Genomic DNA, 25,373 nt, shown 5'->3' with positions numbered 1-25,373 from the left:
ACTTAAAAATAAACAAAAAGGAATCAGTCCCAAATGGGCACTCTAGTGTTAATAACCATTTTCTTACGACACATTTCCCTGGGATACAGACTCAGCAGTAGATCAAGACCCTTTGGTTGGAAAGAGCTGTATAAAATAGCTCCATACCATACAACTGGTACTTATCTTTCAAGTGTTAGCCCAGTATTCCCACCACATGCCGGCTTCTCTCATGCCCAGTGTTGCCCGCTTATAATGAGCCACTAGTCCTTTTATCCCTTTCCCACTTTCCTGCTCCTCTGCAGTATGTACATGCTCCCACCACTGCACCAATTAGGCAGAATTTCATTTTAGGGGGATTACTTGTCTGAATCCTCTTACAAACTGTAACCCACCCCCCAAACCAGGGCCATGTTATATCCATTTCTCTATGTCTAGTACTCAAGACACTGCCTAGAATATAATGGTTGGTGATTGCTGATGAATTCAAGCAAGATTTAGTGACTTCCCTAAGAGTTGACGCCTGAGGCATGCATATTATGGTGTGGGTAGCCAATACTGTGAAACATTTCAGTAATCTGGTTTGGCTGATGGCATTTTTCTTTAAATAAAAATGAGTCCAAGCATGAAATTTGAGTTGGGTTTATAAAAATAGGCAAGAAAAGAATAAAATATTTTAATGGGGAAAATTTTACTCCAGACTAGTTTCTATTTTTAATTGCTGCTGTGCATAGATACAGGAATTGAACATGAACAGACCATTGATAGAAACACAAGACAAAGAAAAATATATTTTGCACACTGCTCTTTGAAAATTGGTTTTGGACCAGGATGAGCTTCTGCCATTGTAATTGGGGTGCCAGGGCCAGTGCCAGGTGAAGGCCAGATTAGAAAGGGGTCATGGCTGGGGGAAGGTCAACAGAGGCATCATTCAAAGCATCTTAGAAGCAGTCTGCAGTTACTTTTTAGGCCATATGAAGCTTTCAGTTATCATGACAATATTAAACTTTGTCCTAGATAAGATTAATTCTTTTGCAGAAAAATAAGTGAGAAATCAGAATAGATAGAGCAGCATAGAGTAGCACTTTGAGCCATTTTGAAAAAGCATTTCAGACAGTCAAAAAGTCTTCCCTGAAAGGAAGATCAATATAGGATCTTGGCTAAGGTAAGTATCTTTGGCAGGTTGTGGGAGAAAGGGAGGTAGTAGATGAACTTTTGCAGTCTTTTCAATATCAAATTAATTCTCAAACACAAGATATAGCCAATATCCTCAAAGGAAGGCACTTGCACACATGTACCTATGATAACAGGATGATCACTACCTCTCTGAAAAAGAATGAAGGGGCTCCTATAGTGTGGCTGTTAAGAGCACAAACTGCAAAACAGGACTGCCTGGATTTGAATCCTGGTGCGGTGATTATCTTAGTCCATTTCATGTTACTGTAACAGAATACCCAAGGCTGAGTAATTTACACAAAGAGATTTATTTAGCTCATGGTTCTGCAGGCTGGGAAGTTCAAGGGTGTGGCCCTGGCTTCTGCTTGGGGTTTTTGTGCTGTGTCATAAAGTAGTGGAGAAGGTCAAAGAGGAAGTGGATACATGTGAAGGCAGGCCAAACAAGAAGAGGAAACTCCCTTCACAAGGATCTGCTTTCCTGGGAGCTAATCCATTCCCAAGAGAACTGATGCAGTCCAGTGAGAGGGAGATCTCACTCATTACCTCGAGAACAGCACCCATTCATGAGGGACCAGCCCCCGTGACCCAAACACCTCCCGCTAGGCTCCACCTCCCAACCTTGCCATAATGGGCATCAAATTGGTGGAGACAAACCAACCATATCCAACTCATGGCAGTGACTTAATGTGTAAGATGCTGCATGTTTGCTTAACTTCTCTGTGAATTAGGTTCTCATCCGTAAAACTAGGACAACAGTATATATCCCATCAGGTGGTTGTTGGGATTAAATAAATGAATACACATAAAGTGCTTAGCATGGTACATGACACAGAGGAGGCGCCATACGAATGTTAGCTATTTTTAGTATAAATCTGGGATAAGTAGTAACAGATATAATTGAAGTCATCAACATTTGATGCTACTCTTTCTGGCTAGTAGGTAAGCATGTAGTTTTAAGCATGAAATAAAATCCTTAAAACTGTGTAAGTGATGTAATACAATTAAGGATAGATTATACTTGAAGGAATAGAAGGCTTGTAATTAGAATAAATAGTCACTCCCATAGTTACAGAAGTTCTTTGGAAATTCTGGACTTGTACTGTAGTAAGGTTTTATTGAGTAGTTTGTGCAGATGCCATTGTTTCTGACACATACTCAATCAGTGCCTGAAATTCTGGACTTACGAGTCTAAATCCATCTACTATACTTGTGTTATCAAAATAAGATAGCAGGACATAGTTTTTTCTTTACAAAAGTTGACTTTCCATAGATGTCCCAATCAGCATGTCACTGAAATATTGTTTTCCGCTTGGATTCTTATAAATTATAGTTCCATGTGAACCATGCATATATTGCAAGAGCAACAGGGTTCCAATTATCAATTTCTATGTCACCAATCACCCCAACACTTGGTGATGTAAATGGCCACCGTTTTATTACATGGTCACGATTCTGTGGGTCAGGAATTCAGGCAGGGCACAGTGGGGATAGCTCACCTTTGCTATACAAAATCGGAAGCTTCGGCTGGGGTGGCTTGGATGCCGGGAGATGTCTGACACAGCTCAACTGGGGCTGTAAGTTGGGGGCCTCTGTTCTTCTATATTTGGCACCTCCTGGGGCTGGAATGTCTCCTTTATTCATGTGTCCAGTGCCTGGGCTGGGATAGTGGCAACAGCTGGGGAGTGGCCAGCATTACTGTGTCTACACACCTTCTCCACGTGGCTACGTTGGGCTTCCTCACAACATGATGATCTTAGGGTAGTTGTGCTTGTTACACTGTGGCTGGCTTCCATGAGGCAAAAATGGGAACTACGAGATCAATAAAGTCTATGCCCAGACTGGTGCAGTATCCCTTCAGCTCTATTCTATTGGTCTAAGAAATCATAATGCCTGACCAGAGTCAAGCGGTTGGAGAGATAGACCCCACCTCTTGATGGAAGAGTGGCAAGATTGTGTCACAGAAATGCCTGAGAACAGGAGACATTGTGGCAGCCGTCTTTAGAGAACACCATCTGCCACCAACAGGAATTCCGAACTGAAGGCACTTAGGCTGGAATGTACCTCCCTGAGTGATGACTGTCCGGGCTTCTGTGATAGCACAGTAGACAATCAGCAATTGATAAGCTTGGACAAGAGTAGGTTTAGCAGAGCCCCCGAGCCCCCTAAGAATGGCAGGCAGCTGACTGCAGGCCATGGGGAGAAGTACTGACAAAGCATTTCATCCACAGCACTCTTTCATCTGTACAAAATCCTACTCATCTGGAACTTCAGTATCGAGACAACTGAGACAAGTGTTCTCCCCGGGGTGCTTGACATGGCTTTGAGGATTTCTTATGTGATTATTACCCAAGCAAAATTCCTACCGCTGATAGAGCAGCATTTCTTTTATTCAACAGAGGGAAAAGCCCGAACATCGCAATGCAGTTGTATTCTGGGCTCTGGGATAGGCAGAAATCGGGGGTGGAGGAGGGTGAGGGGAAGCAGCACTAAGGAAAAGATGTATATCATGTGTGAATGAGAGAAAGGGAAGAAATTATTTTGAGTGCCTGCCAGGTGCCAGGCACTTTGCGCATGCTCTCTTGCTTCTCAGGACAACTCTCCACTTTAGATAGAGAAACCTGAGGGTCAGACAGGTAATTTGCCTTGGGCCCCTCAAACTTCTGATAAGTAGATTGAACAGACATTGTCCCACTCTGCAACCAAACTTTGTACTAAGCCACACTGCCTACTATTTACAGTACAGGTAATTGAAGACATTTATATTGTAAAAAGGAAAAGTTCAGTATCTTTGGGGGTGGTATTCATAAATAAATGGGCTAACCAAAACCAAATGTAACCTCAGTAGCAATGAGTACACCTAGTGGCCAGATGTTGGTTTCTAAATATCATTCTCCACTGAAAAGGACCAGGGCTTCTTGGAAAAAGGGCTGATTCCAGGGCTGGAGCAAAATGATCCTGGAACACTCAGATGTGCCAAAAAGCAAGAAAGCGCTCAGACAATGATGTGATCAATTCAAAAGGACAGAGGTGCCAGCTTTTAGAGACTCCTCCTGACCAAGTCTGTGAGAATATGAGCATCAAAATAAATAATGATAGTTAAGGATAGCCTATTGAATAAAGCAAGAGTGCACAATCCATACTAAAACAAATAATAAATAAATGTAGAAGGAATGATGAAATTAGAATATCAGAATTTAGGAACCACTATAATAATTAAGCCAAGCAAGAATCAATGACAGCTATTAACTAATGAGTGAAAATCTGAGGAGTAACAGGATATTTATATAATCTCAAAGTATCTTTCAAAAAGATACTTAATGACAAAGTAAAATAGCAATTTATAGTAGAGATATTTTTAAACAGTTTAGAAAAAGAATTTGTGTGTGGGTAGAGTAAAATGTTGACAATTAAAGAATCTAGGTGAAGATATGTGGGTATTCTTTGTACAATTCTGACAACTTTTCCCTAAATCTGAACTTATGTCAAAATAAAAATAAATTAAAGAGATAAATGCAAAGAACTACAAGTCTCAGGTTTAACATGTTTCTTTCTTCCATTTTTCCATCCACCATCACCTCCTGTGCTCCTGAGTCCAGGCACTGGGAAAGGAGGGTGAAGAATGTGGCATTTCAGTAGTGACAAGTTGAGGCTTCATGCCCAAGCGCTAAGAGCCAGGCAAGAAAATAACAGGTCTCACCACAGGGTGGGTGCCTGGGATATTCTGCAGGCAGGATGCACAGCTCCAGTGGCTTTCTGCATGCGGGACCCAGTCCTTGGCTCTCTGAGGTTAAGAGCACCTGGTGTCTGTGACTAGTGGTAACACCCTCATGCTGATGGCAAAGTTTATAATCTGAGGTGACTTCATATCCATTTCTTTGTTTGATTCTTTCATAGGTCCAGCGACATGGGTTGAGCAGGACTTAACAACTTCCATTTTGCAGATAGAGAAACTGAGGTTCAGTGAGGTGCTCAAGGTCAGCCTTCTAGTAAGACTAAAACCCAGGTCTTTAGTGACTTTTTCATGATAATAAAAATCACAGGACTCCAGCAGAGAACAGTTCAGTTATTCCTTCCACTCCCCAAGCCTACATTGGACATTTTCCCTAGTTCATCGTTTTTCAAAGTGTGGTCCAAACCCAGCAGCAGCTGCTGCAGCATCTGGGAATTTGTTAGAAATTAAAAAAAATTTTAAGTGAACCCCCCTGCGCACCCCCCCTGCCACTGAATCAGAAACTCTGGGGCCCAGATACCTGTATTTTAACAAGTGTCCCAGGTAATTGTGATGCACCCTTAAGTTTGACAACTACTGCTTTAGGTAAATGTAGCATTAACCCCTATGCTTCTTATGACAATCACCTCTTTTGATATATAACTGCTAATCTCTCTTGATAAAAAATAAGCAAAACAGAAGTTTGCAGGGAAACAAGTTTAACAAAGTTTTTCTGTTGTGGTTGTTTTTTGTTTCTTAAAGCACATTGGTTACTTTTTCTGGTCAATTTCTGTACGCCTTCATGAACGGAGTGTTACTAGGTAATGCTGGGAATGATTAGCTTTCCTCCAGGGTAGGCCCACAGTATATACTGGAGATATGAGAGGAGAATTCCACAAGAGTTCGGGAGGAGGGACTGATGACAATTTTTTGTGGTCGGCTAAGTTTTTTACAAAGCCACTTTCAAGGGTACAGTCATTAACCAGTCAGCGACTCCACTTGTTCCAGCGGGAGGTGGGAGGTGGGGGCGGGGGTGGAGCGTGGGGAGGAGCGACACTCGCAGCTCCGGAATCGGTGCCTTCCAAGTGTCGCCCTTGCGTCCCCCCGCCTTCGGATCTCCCCCGAGGCCCGCCAGCTGAACGCACCCGCCCTGGCCGTCCACGCCACCCCACCAGCTGCCACCTCGGACTCCCGGGATTCCTGCCTCGAGTCCAGCCGCGGGGACTCCCCGGGCCGGTGCGCGCTGCCCGCCCCCTCGGCCGCCTCCTGCCGCGTCTCCGCCCCGGGCGGGCGCCGAGGGAGGCTGGGGTGCTGCCGCTGGAAAATGAGCGGTGCCCGGAGGGTGGCCCGGAGCTGCAGGTAACGCGCCAGGGCTCGGCCGCAGCGGGCTCCGCACGGCCTCGGCTCCCTGCGGGCTGCGCCCAGGGGCTGCGCCGGGCGCCCGCGGGGCTGGGCGCGGGGGCGGGGGCGGCGCGGTCAGCCCCGGCCCGGGGGCGACACTGACGCTCCCCATTTGTCGCGCAGCCACGTTCTGGCGGCTGTTCCCGGGAGCGGCGGGGGGCGGCGGCCGCGGTGAGCGGGGTCCGCGGGGCGGACGCCTCGGAAGATGGAGGAGTTTCTGCAGATTGCCCCTCACTCGTTGGCCATCGTCCTGGGCCCGGCCGAGGGGCCGGCGGGGGACAGGCCCGGGGCAGCCCGGCCCGCGCCCCCGGCCCAGCCCCGGCAGCTCGCCCGGCACCACATCGGCTACGAGATCTTCGCCGATTTCAAAGCCGAGAACATGCAGCACTTCTGGAACAAGAAGGTCACGGCCGCGGTGGCAGAGACCTTCTTCCTGGGCTGGATCGACGAGCAGGTCCTGTTGATCCAGGGCAAGGAGGAGCATCTGGAGGCGCTGCGCGAGGGCTGGACGCGCCGGGCGCTGCGGCCGCCCTCGGGCTTCCACATCCGCTGCCTGGGTGAGTGCGGTCCCGTCCCGTCCCGTCCCAGCCCGTCCTGGTCCCAGCCCGTCCCGGTCCCAGCCCTGCGCCGACCCCGCCGCGGGCACCGCCACGGCTCCCCGGGCGCCCTGCGCCTCCCTCCGGCCCCGCGCTCCGGCCGGCGGCCCTCCGCGAGCGCGGGTTCGGGGAACCTCCTGGCACCTACCTGAGGGACTCGTACCTGTCCCACACGCCTCCCCGCGGGCCCGCGGGGGCCTCCCTGGCGGCGCGCCCCGGCGGGGCGGTGCCTGGGGCCGGCCAGGTGGGCGGGGGCGCGGCGGCGCGGGAGGCCCGGGCGTGCGGGGCTCGCCTTTTCCGCGCTGCCCCGCGCGGACGCGGGGAGGTGCGCGGCGGGACCAGGTAGCGGCGGCAGGTAGCGGCGGGGCTCTAACGGGAGGGGCGGCGGCGGGGGGTCGAGGGGCGCCGTGCCTGGGACGTCTTTTCCCGGGGAGGCGACCTCGGGGACGCGTCCGGCAGCTGCGGTGCTGGCTGGGTGTTAGGCGCCGGCATTGCTGAACGAGACAAAGCTGCAGATTTCGTCTTAACTGTCTTGCCTCCAGTACCTCTTTCAAGTTTTGTGTGCTCGAAGGGGGGAAGGGACACGGAGAGGCCAGAGGAAAAAGTCCGATCTTCCACGGGAGGGTAAAAAATGTTGAGAGGCGAACAGAGCCCGCCGAAGAGGCGATGTTCGCTGCTGCGCTTGTAACGTTGCTTTGACTTGCTGTTTTTTTTATTGCACTACTTATTTATTTTTTCCTTAATCCAGTTTGCATCGCTTTTACAAAACACTTTTCAGTTTTGTACTTTGGGCCCGGTGGCTAAAGGCGTACATAATAAATAGTAATGCTTTATGAAACGATTTCAAGGAAGAAAGCATTCTTTCTAGTTCCACGGTTTAGAAATTCTTTCGTGACATTTTGGGAGGTCAAAAGTTCAAACGCTGAAAAACTGTAAAGCCGCCTTTTTCGTTTCCCACTGTTGCTACGCTGCCTTCCTCCGAAGCTTTTACCTGCTAATGTGTCTCCCTCTATGCGTATGACAAATTTATAGCGTTTTAAATTGTGTTGTGTTTTGTCTATTTTTGCATAGCACAGATCTTTACAAAGCTTCCTTTGAATTGAGTAGACAAAAAGCCAGTAAAGCTTGCATCTTGTGTGTTTTGTAACCTGTGCTGAATTTCAAAAGGTGCTTTAATTTTCTCTTTTTTTGACTTTAGCAAAAACCTCAACCGAGTTCCTGTAGTTAAGCTGCCTTAGTAAAAGGGCCAAGATTAATGCCTCTGAGACTTGGGTGGCTTTTGTACTGTGGGACTGTGACACATTAGGACGCACGGACATATGGGGTCATTTTTATGCACTATGTAAGTTCTCCAGCATTTTAATAGTTCTCTTTGAAACTTGATTTCATACTTCTTTTTTACTTTTTATTTTGGAAAATTTCAAGCATATACAAAAGTAGTATAATTCAAAAATATAACATTGAACCCCCACGTACCCATCATTCCACTTTGAAATTTATCAATGGCATGGCCAGTCTTACTTCACTGACACCCCTGTCCACCTCTACCAGCACTATTCTGAAATCCCAGACATTATATCAACATAATTTCATTTGTAAATATTTCAGTATGTTCATATTTTTTTCATTACAACAGAATTTATAAGCTCATAGGAATTGGTGATCTGTCACATTAACCAAAGAAAAATATTTTGGCAATTTTTAAAGGCTCCAAATTGCTGTGAGCTGAGTGATTGTTGCCCTGACTTGGGTCGGTGCCTGAGCTGACTCAGCTGACAGGCAGATGACCCTGCGTGCCAGGGCCGCTGCAGTACCCAGCTCAGCCCTAGTACTCAGCTCAGCCCTTACCTCGTGGGGTCAGCGGAAGCTCAGGAACTCCTTCTTTATAAAGGGAAGGCATCGGATAAAAGAGCAGGGTGATACCTGCTGCGATCCAAGTGGTAACTTTCTTTTGAACTGTGCTCGGGTTCAGTGTCTCCACTGGAATTCCAAGTTTGCTTCAGTAATGACGGTAACACGCTGAATTGTTTGAAAGAGTTTATCTACTATGCAGATTCTCTGATGGAACGTTGGTGTCTGCTGCAGTCTTCCTCATTTTTTGTTGCCAGATCTTTTATTGGGCTTTGAAATTTCAAAGTCTGGGAGCCAATGAAGACTGGCTCACAATCTTTTATTCTGAGTCATAATACACGTGATGACAAGTTCAAATGCAGGAGTGGGGGATGGGACCAGGGATTAAAAGAGAGTGCTGGGGGAGCCTGGCTAAAACTCTGCAAAGAGTGATCTTATAGGAATGACTTCGAATCTATCTCATTTGAATACAAAAACAAGAATCAGCTGCTATCTTTGATACTTTATTATTGGTAATAACATTTCTTGCAGCATCCCTTTCAGTTGATCCCCCTGTCTGTACTACATACCTATATTATCATTTCCTTGTATATTGTTTTGTGATTTTAGCTCATTATTTCATGGATGAGAAACAGCCATAGACCCAGACGCATAGATGAGCTTTGTATTACATTCCCACGTGTTGAACTTGAATTAAACTCATTAGTCACCAATAGTCCTCTGAAATAACCAGTAGCCAAATGCCTGTTCAAATTTTATTATTCTTTTGGTAGACAAGGATTATTTACAAAATTGTGTTGTTTTCCAGGTGATCTCTTAGATTCTGCCATAGAGAGTGCTGATAAAATTGTTCCATTAGATCCTGCCACTGAAGAAAGGAGGCTTTGCTTGGTCTCTTGTCTCTTGATTTCACTCCTCCTGACGGGGGAGTGGGGAGGCTCTCCCAGAGCAGCAAAGAGGTGTGGCCAGGAGCCTTTGGCTGGCAGTGCCGCCACGCAGTTGAGGCAAGTCTACGCTTCCATAGCAGGATTTGCCACGAGTTAATATTTTATTTTGTAACTCGAAACATCTGGGTTGAAGTTGCAAGCATTTTGGTGTGTGTAATTCCAAAAATATATGGTTCTAAGCAATTGTAAAATTTCAGGAAAGGGTTGGACATCGGGAGATGATGACTGGATTCAACAAGAGTCAGGGAATTAAACAACTCAAAAGAAAAGTCGTTTTGATTTGACATCTTTGGATCCTCTACTTAGTAATAACCTACTAGAATATTTAAGTCCATTCTTAGAAATAAGCCACTCTGGGCATATAGAAAAAGAAGTTTGGACTTCAGAGTTCCAGGACCCTCAGAGCGGATACATATGTATGTGCAGGAAACTAGTCATGTTGTAAAGTTGTGCTGTATATTTTGAGCAAATCTCATTAAATTAAATCCTATACATGTTTACCGAGTACTTACTACTGTCAGTCTCTGTGTCCTTCCTGAGAGTAAGAAGACTGATGAGGCATGCAATCTTTTTGGGGATTCTGACACAAGAAACAGAGCTTGCTAAATGCTTAGAGGATTTTTTTTTTTTTTTTTTTTTTTGAGAGCAAGGAGCAGTTCCTTCAGTTCCTTCTGCCTTGTGAACAGGGAGGGGAGGTTTCCTTGGGATGGGGCTTGAGCTTGGCCTCGTGTGGATGGGGTGTGGATGGGGTGCTGATGCGGTGGGGGTTGCGTGGGAGTGCCTGCAGACCAACAGGGCTTTCTCTGGAGTGGGGGGAGGCAGAGTGAAGTCACGGGGTTGGAGAGGTTGCAACTTGTTTGGAAACTGGCTGGGGTGATAAGATGAGGGAAAGGTGAGCGAGGGCCAGAAGGGAAGATTTAGAAGCCACTGGGGGTGTTGAGCAGGGAGGGGAGTGACATGACTTGATCTGTGTTATAATGAGAACTCTGGGGCCTGGAGGGGATTAGAAACAGGAGCACCGGCTGAAAGTCTACTGCAATGGAGGGAAATGCTGAGTGCTGCTTTAGTGTTTGCTGTCTTCAGTAAGGGCACACGGTCCAGGGTTATTACCTAAGAAAGACACCATTAGTCTGGTGGAGTCCAGAGGGCCTTCCTGCCCCAGCCACAAACCCTCAGGCCTTTGTGTGAGACAGGTGCCCCTCCCTCCTGGGGCTCCAGGGTGTTTCCCACTCTGACTTCAGATCTCAGGGAGCATGGGTTTGGGGTCATGTCTGCCCGCTGCAGTGTTTCTTACACTTTCCCATTTGATCTTTACATGTTCAAATAGGACCAAATATGCCTTTGGACTTTAAACTGGAATTTGTATTTTACATTATGAAATTGTTTAGAACATAATGGGCATCAAGATTTTATTCTATTCCAAAATTTTTATTGGTTTTCTCAAAAAGAGTGTCTTTCTTAAAATGGTTTCTCCAAGTAGTAAATTTTCAAGGCAAAATTGTTGTTAAAAAATTGTATACTCCAAAATGTTTGTATACCCCCAAAAATTGTAGTGCAAGAACTTATTTAAGTCAACTTAAATTGAATGATTTTCCTAGACTAATAGCTTGAATAGCTTAACAGTTGTTTTCAAGCCTTTTGAATTATAGATAATGATTTATTCAGCAGCTGGAGCCCCTGCCCCTTCCTAGGATGTGTTCTAGACACTGAAGTGGAGAACAAGTCAGACACAGTCCTTGTACGTCTGGAGGTTCCACTCTAGTGGGACAACAGGCATTTAAAAAACTAAACAAAGAAATAGGAATTTCAGATAGCGGGCTGGGCACAGGTGGCTGCTGTAATCCTAGTGCTTTGAGAGATAGAGGCGGGAGGATTGCTTGAGGCCGTGAGTTCAAGACCAGCCTGAGCAACAGAGCAAGACCCCATCTCTACAAAAAATAGAAAAATTAGCTGGGCATGGTGGCATGCTCCTGTAATCCCAGCTACTCGGGAGGCTGAGGCAGGAGGATCGCTTGAGCCCAGGAGTTTGAGATTGCAGTGAGCTATTATGATGCCACTGCACTCTAGCCTGGGTGAGAGAGTGAGACCCTGCCTCCAAAAAATCATAAAAAGAAATTCAGATACTGGTTAAGCGCTGTAAAAATTGAGCAGGCGGTAGACTAGAGAGTGATAGGGAGAACTGACAGAATAGCTAACATTTATTGATCACTTACAATTTTCTAAATATTTTGTTTTTATAACCTAATCTAATCTTTAAGATGCCTGTACTATTTAGGTATCATTAGTTCTTAACCATTTTACAAATGAGGACACTGAGGAACAGAGAGCTAATAAGTGTTTCCCCAAGGACGCCTAGTTAGTACGTGGTAGAACTGGAATCTGGACCCAGGCAGCTGGATGCTAGAACCAGCGTTTGGAGTGACTGCTCTGCAGTGCCTCGTTGGAGGTGACCCTGGACACGGTTACTTGAAGTTTGGAGACTGTACTTGTGTCCTTCTGCTCAATTTATACATTTATAAAATAAGTTTTAGACCCTTGCATTATAGCTATGGACATGATATAATTGCTCACATTTCTTAATTTGTGGAAACTAATCATGTGGCTACAATTTATCTCAATGAGGAGTAAATACATGTATAGATAAGATACAAGCTGTGGATCTAATCTATTAATATATCATATACTGTAATAATGTTTCCATCCGTATCTTTGAGAAGCTCCTATGCCAAGAGCTTTTAATTCCCTTGGATCACACTGGCAGCAGAGGAGCTGTTTGTAGCAGCTCTTGTTATGATGATGTCAATCTTTCTCGACAGAGACCAGCAGAGTTGGACACGGTCAGTGGCCAGAGCTAGTGTTACCTCTTTGAAGAGTTTGATAAATGACTTACATAAAGAGGTGAAGAGGATTCATCCTTCGGGGGTTGAAGATGAGGGTAAACCCTTCTAGGAGTGCGGACCCAGCTGTTTAGGTCCCCGGGATGGTGCAAGGCGCCACCCAGCAGAGCACAGGCCTTCAGATGTTCTTAAGATGCTCCCACTGTGGAAGCATATCTCTGTGCTGTAGAGTTCGCTCCTAAGACCCAAGTAAACAGGATAAAATGCCTCTGTTTTCTCAGTGTATTGTGAAGGCCCTGTAATATGATCTTTTACAATGAGAGCCCACTTGTCGTCGTAAAATGACTTATTTCTGTACCTAGAATGTCACCTGCCCCCCCCAATACCACACATGTAGGCAGCACGTAGTGACCCTTAGTCTATCTGCAGGGCACGGATGCTGGTGGTCAGTAGTAAGTCCAAAATAATCTCCTTCTCATGAGTCTGAGGGTCCCTGGGAAGTCACCAAAGGCTTCTTGAAGGGGTAGAATCCAGTCTGGGAGATCCCATCTTCTTACCCTCTGAAATCGTGGCAGCCTTCTGTCTTCGGGGAAATTGGGGAAGATGCTGGCTCAAAGACTGGGCTCCAAATGCAGCAGTTCCCTATTGGGGTGCTTCCTGGAGAACTCTGTCATCTCACAGCATGTCCTTCTGTCTCTGCCACAGTTCCCCCAATGCTGTCTCAGGCATCCTCCTCCTCTCCCTCACCCCTCACTTTCCCTCCAGGTTTGGGCAATTTTTTGTTTCAAACCTTTGCAACAAAAGGTTATGATTACATCTCTGCCTTGCTACTTGTAAGTAATGATCCCTTCATCCCAACCCCCTAGAAATTTTGGGAAACAAAAGGTCTGTTTATGTGTCTATTTCCAGGACAATAGGGCCCAGCACATGCCCTTCAAGGACAGTCATCTTGAGAGATTCCAGGCTGCCCCTGAAGCTTGCCCTGTAGCACCAAGCCTGCAGGCAGCACCAACCCCACAAGCAGCACCGCCCCGCACACCTGGAGGTGGCCTTCCTGGATCTGAGATGGTTTTTTGACATCTTCATGCTGAAAAAGGGAGGAGAGCGTCTGGGTGTTTAGAGGCAACAGCACAGCTGATACGATTTTCAAAACAAAATTTTGTTTATGTCCAGAAACCCCAAACCTTTGAGTGTAACCCGTTTAGGATACTCCTTACTCTTGGGACAGTCCTGCAGTTCCTCCAAGCATCTGTCAGCCAAAGCTGCCAGCAAGCCCTCTCTGTAACATGGCCGTAGGTGGCACCTGTGCTCTATCCCCGCGGTCACAGACCCACTGACCTCCCTGCTTAGCTTCTTAATACTTCCTGCTTGTTAGGCAGCGCTGGTGGGTGGATGGAGCTGGGTGAGGCTGAGTGTGGGGAACATGGGGTGGGCAGGTGAGGGCTCAAGGTGACCTTGAAGCAGAGGGTGCAGCAGAGGGGGTGTGAGGGGAGGGGATGGGAGCCTGGGAGGGGCGACACACCCCTGACCGGGAGCTGAGAAATGGCAAGGGAGAAAAGAGGAGGAATAGGGAAGCAGGGTTGTCTGCAAGCCTCAGGGACTGTCAGGGATATGCAGAGGTGCAGGCTGCCCTCAGGTTGGAAGGGGTCTTGCTGAGAATCAGGTCCCTTTCTTGGAAGTTTTATCTGCTTGTCCAACAGGTCTGGGGGCCGGGCTTAGCTCTCTGCATTCTCTCACCAATCTCCCCAAGTGGGGGCGTGGGGTGGGGGGACCAAGGAATTCAATATGTGTGGTGTAGCAGAGAGACCACAGGTTATACCCACTGTCTGAAAAGAACTGTCCAGTCTGGACCCTTCACCTTGGCTTTTTTTTTTTTTTTTTTTAATTTCTGTTCTCTGGCCAACAAACCAGACACTTCTGGACTCCTCCAGAGGAAATGAAAGGATGTTACAGCTCAGTGAACACTGCCATCCTTCTGGAAGGAAATTCCAATTCTTCATCTCGTTGGTTACAGTTACATCTCTCCTGTTATCTTGCCATACTGCCCATGCTCACCCAGATCCTCCAACCTCCCTCCCTCCGCGATTACCCCTGGCCCTCTGGGTTCCGATGGCTGATCGTTTCCCCTTTGGGTCATTGTGTCTTGGTCTTGATCGACTTGGAAAGCCCTGGGAAGCCTGCTGACTTTGTAGTTAATATAGAACCTCAGGAGACAGGAATGGTTCTTTTTTTTGTTACGGGGGACTTTGTGACCAGCATAATTTGTCTAGGTTGATCACTTTCCTTTCATCAGACCCTGGTTATTAATCTGTTAAAAAAGTTTGTTCAAAGAAAGTCTTTAATAGTTAGCAGACTGTGAAGTAATGTAGCAAATGTAGAAAGCGGCACTTTTTTAGTGTAGAAAATGAAGTAATGTAGACAACGAACCCAGTGCTTTAGAAACCCTGTCTGCTCCCAGGTAATGCTGGTTACCCTAGCATCTTGGTTTCATTTTTACTTGTACCTTTAACATTTCTTTTCTATTGAAAAAAGAACTTTCCTGGAGGCACTATTTGTGCCATATGCTTCTTCATTTTATTAAATGTTTGCTAACTCTACTTCAGAGTTGGGAGAAATTGGAGTAGGGCGAAGAGGAAGAAGAATGAACTTTTATTAATGTTTACTGTGGGTGGGGGATTGTGGGAGGCACTTTATGTACGTTGTCTCAGTTCACGCTTGCAGAGGTGGTGCTGCTTTTATTTCCGTTTTATAGAAGAGGAGACTGAGGTTGGAGGAATAGCCCCTGCGTGAGCAAGGAATCTCCAATTTCAACCCAGCAATCTGACTCTAGACTGAGCTGTTAACCTTTTTACAACTGCATGTCACTTTTGCTGGACAAAGTTTGGCTTTGTTCACTAGCATTAATTTTTTTTTCTCTTGTACTGTAATTTTTTTCTGAATGTTAAACAAATGTGGACTCATTTGTATTATGATTTCTGAAGCTTGCTTAAACCACACAAATATATCTCACCAAATAAATTTTGCAGCGTGCTAAGCCGAATACTGGGGTCTTGATATTTGAAGCCAGACCAGCATCTGTAGGGAAGGACTTGAGCATCTGGGTAACTTGCAAGCCCAGCTCTTGCTCTAAGGACTTGTAAGTGCAGGCTGAGCGGATGACTGCCGGATAGTGCCAGTACCAGACGTATATACAGAGAGTTGCCAAATAGGGGCCTGAGAAAGTAAGTAATGATAAGAAAGAATTTGCAAGCAACTAAGAAGTATTTCATTTTAGAAAAAAGAGCAATGTAAAGGATATTGAGAAAATAGTTTCAATGATAAAATGGGGTGTGATGTTAGAAGGACATTTAATCACATCATTCTTCACTGTGTTTTATTTTTCTTTTTTGAGGATTCAGAATTACATGGCATTCATGTTCTCAGATTCTATAAGTAAGAAAATTATTGACATTATTTTACTTAGTCTAATATAAAGACGTTGCTTCTTCTAGTTAGGTATTTTTATTTTTTGCATAAAAGGTTATACTAAGAGTCTTAGGTATGAAAGAATTATTTATCTTGAATTTTGTGAAGTTAAAAAAAATAATTTGGTGTGGTAAAATATATTTCAATTATTTTTGGTTACGTTGCCAGAGAAATTTTTCTTTTTTTCAAAATTAAAAACACAGGCTGGGCATGGTGGCTCATGCCTGTAATCCTAGCACTCTGGGAGGCCGAGGTGGGAGGATTGCTCGAGGTCAGGAGTTCGAGACCAGCTGAGGAAGAGCGAGACCCCGTCTCTACTAAAAAAATAGAAAGAAATTATCTGGACAACTAAAAATATATAGAGAAAAAAAAATTAGCCAGGCATGGTGGTGCATGCCTGTTGTCCCAGCTACTCAGGAGGCTGAGGCAGGAGGATCGCTCAAGTCCAGGAGTTTGAGGTTGCTGTGAGCTAGGCTGATGCCACGGCACTCTAGCCCAGACAACAGAGTGAGACTCTGTCTCAAAAAAAAAAAAAAAAAGGAAGAGAAAAACATGAAATACAGGTTCTGTAAATGAAATATATTGCGTTGTATAATTTGTATAGTACATGTGTATTGTATAGGTATAAAATATAAATTCTTTAAAGCTATGAAATTGCTTTTGAGTACAACTTTGATCTATAATGTTCTTATTGTTTTGGTCTTTTAAATAGTTTATAATTAAATACTAAAAATAATAGTATTTTGATTTCTTCTTTGACCCAATATTTAAGTTGGATTAGTTCCTTTCTACCTTGTTCCCCCTAGGAATTGTGAGTTTTTTAAAACTGTTGTCATTGATTTCTCATATTATTTTTTAGTAGTCAGTGGTGACTCTATAATATGTGTTTTTTACAAATTTACTGACATTTTTATTGTTGCCTAATAGAGATTGAAGAGAAAAAAAGGAATTTTTTTATAGGTTATGTGTGTTACATTTTGTTATTAAATTTATATAGATTAAATTTCTTATATTGTTAAATTCTTCTGTGTCCTCATTTTTATAGGTTTTATTTGTCAAAGACTGTGATAAATGCTTAAGTCGTCTTCTAAATATTATGTGATTTTTTTCATTGTATGACTAATAGTTTTATCTTTATGTATTTTGATATCCAACACATATCTTTATTGTTGATCTTATCTTTTATAGACATGCATATAATTATGTATTTATATAAACATGCATGTAATTATATATTTATATACATTGTACATATACACATTTAGAATATGCACATTTATATACATATAAATATACATTTAGCATAAAGTCCTCTCTAATCCCTTTTTACCATGAAATAGTTTTAAAAAATTAACATTGCCACCTCTGCTTTTTGCTTGATATAGCACTGCCACCTTTTTCTTTTTAATCCATTGTACCTTTTTGTTTCAATGTGTGTTTTATAAATAGGATATAGTTAAATTTTGAAATTTAACCCCTTACCAAGAATCTTAGTCTTTTTAGGGATGTTGAGCCATTAAATGTACTATAATAACTGAGATATTTGCTCTTCTTTAAAACTTCTTATTGTAAGTATTCTCTTTGTTACTTTTCCTTGTATTTCTTTTGTTTCCTAGCTTTCATCCGACTGTTTACCTTTTTATTCCCTCCTATGGTTTAGACTGATGCTTTTCAAACTATCAGTTTGATCAGTTTAAAAAACATGGTACCATTTTAACACTGAGGAAAAGAAAACAGTGCTCGTAAGGGTGAAATAAATCTGATGCCTTAATGTATTGCCAATGATACTGTAAATTGAAAACAAATTTTTTTGGGAAGCATCTTGGCAATATGTATCAAACATCCATCTAAATGTTCACATAGTTTGATGTAATAATTCTATTTCTAGGACTGTCTCTAAGATAATCCAAAATATAGAGAGCTACATGTGGGAAGCTATTCATTACACATTTTTTTGAGACAGAGTCTTGCTCTGTCTCATGGACTAGAGCGCCGTGGCGTCATCATAGCTCACTGCAACCTCAGACCCTGGGCTCAAGTGATCCTTCTGCCTCGGCCTCCTGAGTAGCTGGAACTACAGGTACACGCCACCACCCCCAGATAATTTTTCTATTTTTTGTAGAGACAGGGTCTCACTCTTGCTCGGGCTGTTCTCGAACTCCTGGCCTCAAGGGATCCTCCTGCCTCAGCTTCCCAAAGTGCTAAGATTACAGGTGTGAGCCACACTGCACCTGGCCCATTACACAATTTTTAAGAAAGAAAAATTGCATGTAACTTAAATGCCATGAGTAGAAAATACTAGGTAAATTGTCCTTCTCTATACTGGATGGAATACTATACAGCCATTAAAAATGTCTATGGAGGTTATGAAGCAACATGGAAAAATACTTATGATATATAATGTTACTTAGAAATGTATTTAATCTCTTATGACAATACAAATTGGAACAAAATCTTAAACCAGATGCATCGGGGAGAACAGGAAAGAATAACGATGATTACCGTGTATTGAATGATTACTGTGTTTTGGGCCGCTGTGTCAAATACATTTTCTCACTTAATGTTTACAGGAGGCTCTTGGTGTGCCCATTTTGTGGGTAAAGAAACTGAGCTTGGAGAGGTTGGGAATTATATAGCAAATGAAAATAAAACAAATGGATGAGTAAGAAAAGCCAGAGAGACTATTCTGTTTCACTCCTTGACAAGCAAGAGAGGACAGTGATTGCAGAACATTTTTGTGGTGAAGAATTCTTTTTCTCATCGTTGAGAGGAAAGAGCGTGAAATGAGATATTAATTACAGGACATATTGTTGTTAATGTTCAACCACGTGATAATATGTGGAGGTAAACACAGGATCTTTTTAATCAGGTCTCTCTAACACTGCACGTTGCCGTATTGGTCACCCTGAGGCAGAAATAACAATGTGGTACGAAGGATGTTGAAAGATTCTAACTTTCAGGAAGGCAGAGGAAGATGTCAAAATTTAGACAAGCTGTATGTGTATATATTCTAAAAAGAAATGCTCAAAAACTTTAAAAAATATTATTGACGTGAAATTAGCAAAAATTTTGGTTATGTGAGTGGATGCTTGGGGTAGCCTTAGTGTCCAGTGTCCAACACCAGCATCTTCTCCCTTTGCAGGCTGGCCAAACAATTGTCAGAATTCCTGGGTCATTTCCGAAGATAACCAGTGATTTCATGAGGCTTCTGTCACATGTGGGTTCATGAATGTGTACTGTAAAGAATAAGATAACATTGTATATATTTTTAAAAAATAATTTAACTGAGCAATGATACTAGTTAGGCATTAGTCATAAAAACCTTATTAAAAACGGTGAAGTTTATTTACTTATTTATTTTGGAAAAAAATCACTTTTCTTCCACACATGAGATCAAATGGAATTGGAATATATTACCAGAAATTCACAAAAGCTGTGAAATTTTTATATTAAATAATCCTTTAATTGAAAAAATCAAAAAGTCCTCATAGGAAAGATATTCTCATGAAACTAGCATTCTTATGTCTACCAAAACTTCTTTCGAGAGGAAATGGGTAAAAAATTCCAGATGATGTCTTTGTCCAACTCTACAGGCAAGTGCTGAATTGGCTGAATTGATGACTTAGTCGAAGCTATTGAATTTCTGGTGTAGCCACAGATCAAATCATCACTTTTGCTGTTAGGTGTGATAATAGAAATGGTGTTCAGCTCCTGGTGAGTGCAATATATATCTGAAATCATGAGAGAAGAAAAAGGATTGTAGTGTTTTCTGAAGGTAAGAGACCACCACTAAAGCTTTGAAATGGTGTCAACATTCTTGGAAGCTAATGAACTGTATCAAAGAGAAAAAAACGCAACTATTTTGGGGGCTAAACTCTTGTCGGTAGAAAACACTGGCTTTCAAAACTGCTCAGGAATCTAGGAGAAGATCTCAATCCTTACTAACAAGGTGGTTCATTGTGTCCAAAACTGTGTGCTCAACACCAGCTGACGTGCTTTGCTTTGTCAACCTTTGAATGCTGATGACAGGGTCCACCCTTTGATGAGCCTTTGGAGGGAAATACGGTTGCCAGATTTATGAGCGGAAAGACATAATAGCCCTATCTTTGGAAATTTAGGGAAAAAAACGAAATTCTTTACACTTACAAAAAGTTTTCAGGGCAGCATATATTTGGTAGAAAGATTTGAAACTCTGAATATACAGAAATAGCTATTTCAGGTGATAAAGACCAACGTCATAGTTCATACACATACAGATTTTTTTAAAATTAAAAAACACCGATTTGATGACACTGTGACGACTTTCTGAAAGTGATTTTTTTTTTTTGAGAAGTTACGTCTCATCCAGTTTGGGTGAATTCAGGTAGTCTACTCTTGACACAGGTAGAGAGTTGCATTTGCGAGGTTGTGCAAAGAGACATCTTCTTACTGATATTATTGAAAAGAGAGCTCCGAGGGAAGTTTGGGAGCAGGGATTGGACGCAGGTGTCAGACATACTATACAGATCACTGTGGTGATCTCCTTACTGATGTTAAAACAAGCACACATGCTTCTCCAGGTTTATGTCTTTCATTTACATACATTTGCTGGGCTGTTTTTTCCCCCTTTGCCCCTGTCTATAGAAATAAATAGCAGAACCCTTGTGAACACTTGTGATTGTGAAGTAACTATCATGGTACTTGTAGTGAGCAAGCAATCTCAGCGTTCAAAAAAAATGGGGTAAGAAAAAATATGCGTGGTTCAAGGTTACTATAAATATTTTTCTTTTAAAATATCGTCGCTTTGATATTTTTCATTAACACACTTAATTTTGAAACTTCAGGGAAAATGAAAGGAGAGCAGGAGATTTTTTATGTTCACCAAAAGGAGGCATGGGTTGAGAAAGCTTGAGAAATACTGCCATAGTAAATCACAGGTAGGAAAATACAGTTCTTCCTCCATTTGACTTGCTGGCTTTAGGGCTGTGCTATTTTTCCATGCAAACGGCCCCTGGAAGAGAAGGTGGCAAGGTTATGCTCTCAAATAGGGTAAGCAAATGTTCCAGAAAATGCTTTTACGATACAGTTGAGATTTGGAGTGCTCAGAGAATGTGAATTTTGGCATACGTATCAGCGTTGAACTAAAATCCCAGTGCATATTAGCAGTTAAAAATGATTTTGTGTAGTCCCCCCCTTACTCCGTTATACTGTTAAAGAAATCTGGAATATCCCGATTATTTTTATTTCATTACTAGAATGATGTTCTGTGTCCAGGAGGCTGATAACCTGTTTATGGGTGTGTCTTTCTGGTTTTCCGCTTGTCCCTATCATTAGGGTCTTGTCTCGTGACGAGCACGCTTTCTGCCCTCTGTGCAAAGGCTTTGGGACAGTGAGCAGTCCACCGCCTTCTCCCCTGCTGCCACCTCTCTCAACGATGTCCTTGTCAGGTGATGAACCCAAGTGCCCAGCAGGAGCTCTGCGTGTGGACTGGGGCTCTCATCCCTGCTCTGCCCTTTTCCAGCTGTGGGGGACAAGTCGCTATCCTGTTGGAGGATTACATGAAATAAAAAACAAAAATGTAGTCATTTATTCTTTATCCTTTAAAAGCTTTGAATTTTGAGGAAATGAAGCAGGATTCTTTGCTTTCTGTATTTTGGTCTGTCTGCTTATTTATCCACAATGGTATATGGTTATTGTATAATATCAGGGGATGTATCTTGCAAAGGACTGAGATGGTCACACTTAGTTTCAAAGTGCACAGATTGAATAGCATAAGCTGTTGGTGGAGTCAAATCTGGCTGGTTCCAGTGTGGTTTTTGAGATGCTCAGGGTAACCCCGAAACGAGAAGTTTTAAAAAAAATGAAGCTAAAGAGTTTTTTCTGTTCCTGGATCCTTTGACTTCCCGGCCCTCCTTCCCCGGTGCTAATCCAATATAGTGTATTGGCTGTATTTTGCTCTTGAATTGTACACAGAGGCTTGGTTAGAACCCTCCCTTGGCTGGAGGCCCGTGTGTAACCATATGGTACTTCACGGAATGCAGATAATGGCTTCATTTTCCTCTTTGTCTTAATAGGTGGAAGCCTGTACGAGCAGGTAGAAGATCTTTCATAAAGAACAAACGAAAGCATTACACTGGCATTATTCATGTCAGAGCACAGCGTCTGTTAATCTGCTCAGAAAATTGTAGCTCCCTTTCTGCTGCCTGCTGGGTGTTTTCACCCACGACCCTGAGAGAAGGCGGGGCGTCCAGACCCTTGCTGCAGAGGTCATGCCTCATAGACTTGCCCCTTGCTGCGTGCCTTGCTTTGATGTGGCAGGTGTTGGGCCTGGGGCCTCGTGGGGAGGCTGACAGGCAGGTGGGCTGTGATGGTGAGGGTTGCAAGGCACTGTCCTCACTCCCAGGCCCCCTGTCCGGGCCCTGCCTAGAGGGAAGGGAGGAGCCCCTGCTGATACCTCCACATCCCTGCAGGGCACCCTGTCCCTGTTCCTGCCAGGCTGAGTTGTGACCCTTGACTGGGGGTACTGTTAGTGAGTAGGTGGGGGTCTAGACACAGAGTTGGAGCTCAGGATATCGGATCCAGGCAGCACCTTAGGACTCTGCACCTCCTGCCCCTGCCCTTTCCTGAACAGGACACTGAAGTCTAGAGAGGTGATACAGTTTATGTCGGGGTCTCACCAGCAGGCTGGCCCGGGGCAGCCCTGCAGGGTGGGGAGCTCTGCAGACCTCCTCCCTCCTCCCCACCCCGATCAGCCATTCAGACTCTGGACTATGGCGTCTTCACCACCCTTGTGCCAGGAGGGTCAAAGCCCCACAAGCCATGGGCCTGGGAGGGATTCCTGTGCCCTCCCAGGGATGGCAGACCCCGTGGTTGCTCAAGATTGAACTTTTAAAAAGCTAATATTTACCCAGCATGTCTGGACGTTAGATTGTGGAGCAGCCCATTTATGTACATTATTGTATTTAACCTTCACAGAAACTCAACGAGGTTCTTCTTCTCATCTCTTTTATAAGAGGCTGAAATTCAGAGAGGTCAGGTATCTTATGCGAGGTCAGCCGGGCTCGGGTGCGGCGCCGAGACCTCACCCCGGCTCTGTGGTTCCACGCCCCGCCCCCCCCCGGGCCTCCCGCCCGCACCTGCTGCTTCCCACGACGTCCCCGCACCTGCCCAGTCCACTCGGGCTCTCTTGGGAACCTTCAGGTGCTCTTCAGAGCTTAATCAATCGATTTTTTCTTTCGCTATAAATTTAACTACCTGATCTAATAATGCTTCCCTTTCTTTCTAAAGCTCTGTCATCTGGAGGCCACGACCGTCCAGAAGGAGATGGTGGAAGGCAATTGTCCAGTCAAGGTTTTGCTTCCCACCAGCCCGTAACCTTCCTTAGGCTCATCCACCCGGGAAATGAGGGAATGTGGGATTTTGCACTCTGCCCTTTCTTCTCTAATCAGAGTGGTTCTGCTGAGTCACCAGACACCTGGCCCACGAGAGCTTACAGCAAACCGCGTCTCCGTGGTTCTCAGGCCGGAGAGACAGCGAAGCTGCAGGTACTTCCCGCTCCCCACGGCCGTCTGGTGGGCACCTGCCATTCTCCCTCCCAGTGACGTCCACAGCTCTCCTGGCTTCTCCTTGGCTCTTCCCAGTTGTGCCTCTAGACTGCAAATGCTCTCGGACAAGGATTTTGTTCTTTGGCACATTTTAACTATTGTAAAGGGTGGTGAACACTGCACATTAAAAATGGTCTGACAGCAATACAACCTTGTCCTTCAAATGCAGCCTCGGGTCTCGATCTTTTCCCCAGATAGGCAGACGTGTGTGGCCATGCATCTTGTAAAGTCAGCCACCGAACTTTCTGTGAGAAGTGCTTTTTATGAGACCCGTCTCGCTGTGTTATTCCAGACTTGGGAAGGCATCAATTTTACGTAATGGTTTTGTCGAGCTTCATCTCATAAACGGTCACCTGCTTTAAAATAATTTTGGGATCCAAACAATCTGATAATAAATTTAGACTGGCCAGAATAGGAGAATTTAAACAGAGATACTCTCATAGTAAGCTCTACTTTTTTTCTGGTCATAAAGCTAATAGAATATTCTTACCACCTCCTAATGCTCCCGGTATTTTAAAATAAATTATTTCTCACCTACATTCTACTTTCATTTAAGCCTATTTTATTTTCCTAGGTCATGGGCCTTGGGTTGTTTCCTTAGGTAAGTTACAGTCACATCTGATAAAACCATGCTAGAGAGAGTTAAATGGAATGGCCAGCCATCTCCACGATCTCCAGCAGCTTCTCCAATAAACAACCACAACGATATTATTGTGTGATTGTAGAGAAAAAAAGTTTCTTACTTCTTGGTAAACTAGTAAGCATTTATTTGGATTTATTTGACCTGTGGGATAAACTTCAGAAAGAAGCACAGAGCAAGAAACATGCACTTTGTGAAAATAACAGCATTTGAACGAACCAATCATTTATTTAGTGCATAGTATGCAGTGTGCAAATTCTAGGCACCGTGGGAGACACAGGGGACGTCATGCATTGCCGCCGGCTCCTCAGGGCTCACAGGACAGCAGACTGGCAGGTGGCCAAGTGCCCAAATGTGGGTTGCTGGATGCCGTGAGCTCATGAAGGGGGTGGATCAGGAAAGCTAGACTGCCAGGCAGGGATCACAAGTTGGGTCTCTTCTTGGTGTGCATGTCCAGAATGCCCCCACGCCTCTGAGTTCTCACTCGGCCTTGGACTTGGAGATGGGGGAGGAACATGGTGGATCATCTTCAGCTCTTAGGGACCATGGAGGCTGTCCATCAAAGACACTTGCTAAAAAGAAGCAGAGAGGGACTGAGGGTCCAGGGTCACCCCACAGGGTCAGAAGGTCAGTGGTGGACAGTCCGAGGTAGCTGGGACTTTCTTTTCCAGCTTACTCTGCTTTGAGGATCTTGAGCATTAATTAGATGTTGAGGAGGCAGAGAGGCTCAGGTGAGGAGTGGGGAAGCAGCTGAACGGCGCCTCCAGAGCAGGGTGGAGCCAGGTGGACCCGGTCAGGAGCTGGGCCCACCCACGGCCTGTGTGGAGCTCGTGTTGGGGGTGGCAGAGGTCAACTCCTACCCTCTTCTAGCATCTCTATGCCCTTGAAAGAGGCGGGCACAGGGCATTAGGCAGCCTTCAGTAGAATGGAGAGAGCTTCCCCCAGGTCGCGTGTGGCCTTTGGGGGAGCTGAGGCGGCAGCACCCTTGCTGTGCACGTGTAGAGGTGCCCTGCCAGCACGGGGTGCAGAGGACCCTCCCCTTCCTCCCTGTCCCGCTGCCTCCCCAGGGTTTGCTGTAAAGCCCTGAACACTTGCTGCCATCATTATTTTCTGAGGATAGCTTAAGGAGGGGGCAGCCTAAACCTAGTGGAGCGGGAAGTGGAGCAGGAAGCGGGGCAGGGAACCTGGA

At 44.6% G+C, this 25,373-nt stretch overlaps 1 protein-coding gene across 3 annotated transcripts in view; it reads left to right on the top strand.

Moving 5' to 3' along the window:
* The first annotated feature begins 6,399 nt into the window (after window positions 1–6,399).
* STOX2 (storkhead box 2) overlaps window positions 6,400–25,373 on the top strand; it is a 192,134-nt gene continuing 173,160 nt past the window's right edge. For all 3 annotated transcript variants that reach the window (XM_045552437.1, XM_045552433.1, XM_045552436.1), the window contains exon 1: window positions 6,400–6,822. In XM_045552437.1, coding sequence (XP_045408393.1) covers window positions 6,471–6,822 — 352 coding nt within the window. In that variant the 5' untranslated portion in view covers window positions 6,400–6,470. The remainder of the gene's footprint in view (window positions 6,823–25,373) is intronic.

Source organism: Lemur catta, chromosome 5 (genome assembly GCF_020740605.2).
Source record: "Lemur catta isolate mLemCat1 chromosome 5, mLemCat1.pri, whole genome shotgun sequence".
NCBI lineage: Eukaryota > Metazoa > Chordata > Mammalia > Primates > Lemuridae > Lemur > Lemur catta.
This window is presented reverse-complemented; position numbering and strand designations above follow the sequence as displayed.